Genomic DNA, 5,620 nt, shown 5'->3' with positions numbered 1-5,620 from the left:
TATTGTAGTTGTCCTCTGGTTGTAGGTGTGTTATTGTAGTTGTCCTCTGGTTGTAGGTGTGTTATTGTAGTTGTCCTCTGGTTGTAGGTGTGTTATTGTAGTTGTCCTCTGGTTGTAGGTGTGTTATTGTAGTTGTCCTCTGGTTGTAGGTGTGTTATTGTAGTTGTCCTCTGGTTGTAGGTGTGTTATTGTAGTTGTCCTCTGGTTGTAGGTGTGTTATTGTAGTTGTCCTCTGGTTGTAGGTGTGTGTTATTGTAGTTGTCCTCTGGTTGTAGGTGTGTTATTGTAGTTGTTCTCTGGTTGTAGGTGTGTTATTGTAGTTGTCCTCTGGTTGTAGGTGTGTTATTGTAGTTGTCCTCTGGTTGTAGGTGTGTTATTGTAGTTGTTCTCTGGTTGTGGGTGTGTTATTGTAGTTGTCCTCTGGTTGTAGGTGTGTTATTGTAGTTGTGTCATTGTTTTTCTCTGGACTCTGTAACCAAATCTGACCTGTTTCTGCTGAATTCACTCACCTCCCAGCTGTTGTTATTGTCAGTAAACACAAGTGTTTTCATTTTTCTCTCCATCATTTTAGCTCTGATTTTTGAATAACACACTCAGATTTGTTACATGTTGTTACTTCAGTAAACTACATGCAGGGCTCATAGTAATCAGGCACGGTGCTGCATTTCTGTACAGCCAAATATTTAACAGCCATTTCTCTGGGCCAATCAGATGAGCAGATTTCACTTCAAACACACTGGACAGGCCTACTAGCCAATCAGAAATCAGACGGAGGCGGGACTTTTGACAAAACTTCGATTCAAATCCAGCAGAAATTGCGGTGCTCAAAACAAACGTCTTTGTTAGAACAAGTTTGAAAGAGAACTGGAAACAATACTGAAGATGTGAACTTTAAATACCAGCAGAAAGACATTTATTGATTTCTTCCCCTGAGAGAGACGAGCCTCACAGATGGATGCTAAYGTTAGCTAACWGCAGACAGGTGGAGTCAGGGAAGAGAGGAGGCGTGGCTTTAAWCCCAGTGACCCAGGAAACAACATGTGACCAACAGGTGTGTGTTTACTGACAGAAACTGAGTCAGGTGTTGTGTGAAAACTTGATTGTCTGCCTCTGTGCAGGAGTGTGTAGCCTATCTGTTATARCACTGTTTATGTTTCCTTAGTTGTTGTAATTTAACAGTATTAACTAGRGATGCATCAAATAATGGTTTATTAGATTAAAAATGTTCCAGTCAGTTAACTGATATCTTCTGCAGCGCATCACCTGGTCCATTTAAACCGCTCTAACTGGAAAGGTGCACCTTCTCTGAGACGCTGTTTCAATTCAAGCTAAAAGTAGAGACTTCAAACTTTAACCCAGTTTTTAAATTGTTTCATTAGGTGAAGTAGAACTGGACATATGATAAATAATGTATCCTACACTTTATTTTCTTAAAATGCCAGGTCCAGTTTGATGCGTGTCACGAGCAGGAAACACATCCTGTGGAAATAAACACCTCAATCCACCGTCAGCTTCATCTTTCTGTGGAGCCAACAAATAAAATAAAATAAATAAAAACCCTCCCATCTCTTCTCTGACCAAAGCCTAAAGTTACTTTTCAAGCAACCAAAAACTACAGAAGTAAGAGAAAAAGATGTGAGCAGCTCTGAGGTCTGACAGCAGGGGAGGAGGAGGGACAGACCTGCTCCAGAACCATGATTATTGGGTCTACTAATAATAATTTAATAATAGTTTTACATCCCATCATATCAGCTGTATTTTATTATTCTACCACTTTAAAACAGGACATTTGGGGATTTTAATGAGCAAAATAGTTTATATTTGGAACCAGGCTTTATGAAAAGTGTAACATATTTAATAATTANACTCTGGCTGTAGCACTTATGTTGTTTCAGTTCAAAGAAACTTCAGGTAATGAAGCAGAAATCAAAGAGCAACAAGTGATTTATCACAGAATGACAACATGAGGAGACACAAAGCAAAACAACGAGGGCAGACAGCCGACACAGGCAGTTAGGACAAGAGAAGAACCTTTGAACTGTGGAGAAATGACTGRAAACACAGACGTGTGCCTCTGAACTCCCCTCCTCCCCACTGGGACTGGAGAGGAGGAGAAACTGAGAGGAGCTGAAGGAGAGCTTTCCTGCTGAGAACAAGGCAGGCAGGGAGGGAGGAAGAGAGGAGACGAGTGGAGGAAGGAAGGAGGCACGCTGAGGTAACTACTGAGTGGACACCTCCAGTCCAGCACAACCCCTGTGTGTCTGACTTTATACTGTGTTTTAACAAAAATCCCTCATCACAGCTTCATGGGCAGCTTCAAAATACTAAAGTCCTCACAGCGTGGTTCAACTACTCTGTTTCACTACAAGTTTATTTCACAACATCTGTTCCAAACCACTGTCCTCTTCACAGCTGTCCTTCCTCACACAGCTGACAGGACTGTGTGGTGTGTGTGGTAGACAGTACAACTTTATACTATCATCATTACATCATCACACCTGTGTCAGCAGGGCTGTGAGTGCAGACACACCTGAGCAGGAGTTCAAAATATAATGAAGAAATTCTAGTGTTTTAAAACACGTTTAGACAGAATAATAATCCTCAAAACTTCCTCCTCCAAGTTACATCATGTAACAGGATCATGTCCTCCTCTCCTCTCTGCACGTCTCACAGAGCGAAACTTTAACAACCGTAGTTTTTTTACATCCAACTGTTGGAGAAAAAACTTATTTTTATGTATTGTTACCCACAGAGATGATTAAAAAAAAGACGTGGACATTCATCCAGTCATAAATCCATCTTGTTAATGTAAAGTGGACTTCTGCTCTGATGATGATGATGATGATGAAGATGATGAAGATGAGCGTGCAGCAGAGCAGCAGCTCATTGTTTGACAGGCAGAAACATTGGGTTTGATTTAGATTACAGTTTTCTACAAAAAATGTTTTAAAAATTACATTATCTGAACTTTTTATGATAATTCTCCACTGTGATATAAACTGTTACTGTGAAGGTGAAGAAATTTATAGTTATTACAGATTAGTACTCACGTTAGAAACAACAGTAGATTATCAGCGTTTCCTTTTTATAATATTTTATAATGTTTGATCTATTATGTTTTGATTGATATAGATTAGTTACATGTCCGAATTATAACAACACATAATTAAAACGTTATAATAACAGTAGATGAGATTTTTATCTGACTGCCTGTGATTCAGCCGTAGGTCAGTAGGGGGCGAACTCAGGCATTGAAGAATCGTGTATAAAAACATGTACTTCCTGATTGTGAGTCAGTGTGGTTTTCCTTGTCAGCTGGTGACAAATAAACCTCACGCAGGTCCAGAATGCTGGTGTTGTATGACTTTATTCCTTTCACAAATCATTTTATTTAACAATTGTGTTTTCATCTTGACTTCAGTCGTATTGATCATGTATTTTCTTACACTGTTGTGATTTGAATGTAAATGTAAAAAGGCTCGGACTCTCAATGTGCAGTGGTACTGAAAAATATGCATTGCTCAAATCTATGCAGCTGAAAAACCTATGTTCTGGTCTTATTGCATTCAACATGACATAAGGATTTGGTGTGTCATAAAATGTAGATACCACAACTTTATTTATTGGTCACAAATCCTGCACAAGACGATATTCAATCTTGTTTGCTTTTGGCACTGGACAGATGTTCCACGGAGACGAAGTTGGTATCAGGACGCCATTTTCTATCAACCCCATGATAGTTTTTTCACACCCTAAATKACATTATCTTTACTTTTTATGATAATTCTCCACTGTGATATATACAGTTACCATGAAGGGGTTCAGTATATACCCTGATGTGAATCTGAGGTCACACCACCCAGCCCCACCTGTCCATCAGGACTGACACTGATAATACCAGCAGGCTGTCCTGTCCTCAGCTCGTCTCTAAAGTACAGGCATGGACCACGGTCCAGTTCTGYTTTTAGAAACACTGCTCTTTATTTACAATATGCTCAAGAGTTTTACAGGATGCAGCTTTTCTAGTCTTTACAGCAGTGGTGGCTAAGTACCAATCCACTAACTAAGATTCATAGTTTCTCAAATGCTGAACTACTGTACAGSTTATAAAAAGTCAGAGCTAACGCTAACTGATAGTGCTAACTGAAGGTGTGTCATTTAAACATGCACATGTCATATCAACACACTGCTTCAAAGACAATTAGATTCTCTTCTAAAAGGTACAATATGTCTCAGATACATATCTATAAACTATAAAATACCAGAAAACAAAATCCTGCATGAAAACATCCAGCAGAGTCCCAGCGCTCCACAACACCAGCTTTCTGCCTGCTGCTGCTCCTAACAGGACAGCTGCGATGCAGCAGTCAGTCATCACAAACTAACCAACGAGGAGGAAGATGAGGTGCCACAAAAAATAAAATAATTAGCTTTGAGACAAGTGCAAGAGGAAAACCAGCTGAAGCCAAACCACATGAATAAATACAGAGTGAGAGAAAAGAAAAGCTTCAGATCTCTTACCTGCTGCACAGCAGAGTCCAGAGGCCTTACTGGTCCATCAGCACCGTGCTGTCTGCCAGCCTGGTACTGTCAGAGCCCACACACACACACACACACACACACACACACACACACACACACACACACACACACAGGTCTAATTAAACTAGGGTACGATGAGGTCTTAAGGAGACCTCTGAGAGGTGGCAGCTAAAATATTCAGCATGTCCTAGATGGATGGAGCTTTTAGCCAGAACCTAAATATTTAATATAAACTCATTTTTAACTCCTGAGAGAAAACTCTACTGAACTTGTTAATATTTACATTTACATGTCCTGATTGAACCAACTGGATGTAAATATCTGCAGCGTCAGGGTCACGTTCAGCTGCAGCCTAACCTGATCACAAAGCATCGAGTCACAAGTTCAGACTTGTGTTTCCTTTGTGTTTCCAGGCCAAGATATGCAACAACTAATGTGCTGAACTGAAGCAGGTGGCAGGTTTCCTGCTAACAGCTCGGTTAGTGAGACAGTTCAGTCACTCAGCTTCAGGAAGACACAAACTGAGACGAAGGACGAACATACCCTGAGCTGTTCCACAGATATGACTTGATTTGTCTCACTAACTGGGAAGACTTGAAAAGTTGATCTAATTCTTATTTTTATTGTATTCTAATAAGAATTTCATGATGTCATTAAAGTGGAAATCTTAAAGCATATTTGGATATCCCAGCTGGTAGCTCCACTACCGCACAGGAAAAGTAGAACAAATGTAGGAATTTTCTTTTTAAAACCATGTTAGCTGTTGATTCTGCTCAGAAGAGTCTTTCAAAACATTCTTCAGGATCATATTGTGGATTTTTCATATTTTGGACAGCCCTGGTGAAAGTTACTAATGATAATCTCATGGCTTCAGACATTGGAGTTCCTCAGGGTTCAGTGCTTGGACCAATCCTCTTTATATATGCTTCCATTAGGTAAAGTTATTCAACAGCACTGTTGTTTTTGACTGCCATTTTAATTTTAGTCTTAGTCTTCTGAACAAAAATACATCTGTTTTAGTCAGTTTTAGTCATTTATTTAATGGTTTTAGTCCAGTTTTAGTCGATGAAAGCTTAAA

General features: G+C 39.6%; 1 protein-coding gene across 1 annotated transcript in view; it reads right to left on the bottom strand.

Annotated features, from left to right (window-relative positions):
- Positions 1-5,620, bottom strand: part of LOC106510995 (mitogen-activated protein kinase kinase kinase kinase 4) — a gene marked incomplete at its 5' end in the record, with an annotated part of 11,564 nt that overhangs the window by 4,281 nt on the left and 1,663 nt on the right. The window contains 1 exon segment of the mRNA XM_013999732.1: positions 4,522-4,587. Coding sequence (XP_013855186.1) covers positions 4,522-4,587 — 66 coding nt within the window.

Source organism: Austrofundulus limnaeus, unplaced genomic scaffold (genome assembly GCF_001266775.1).
Source record: "Austrofundulus limnaeus strain Quisiro unplaced genomic scaffold, Austrofundulus_limnaeus-1.0 Scaffold2437, whole genome shotgun sequence".
Lineage (NCBI taxonomy): Eukaryota > Metazoa > Chordata > Actinopteri > Cyprinodontiformes > Rivulidae > Austrofundulus > Austrofundulus limnaeus.
Note: the sequence above shows the minus strand (reverse complement) of the source record. Positions and strands in the feature narration are given on the sequence as shown.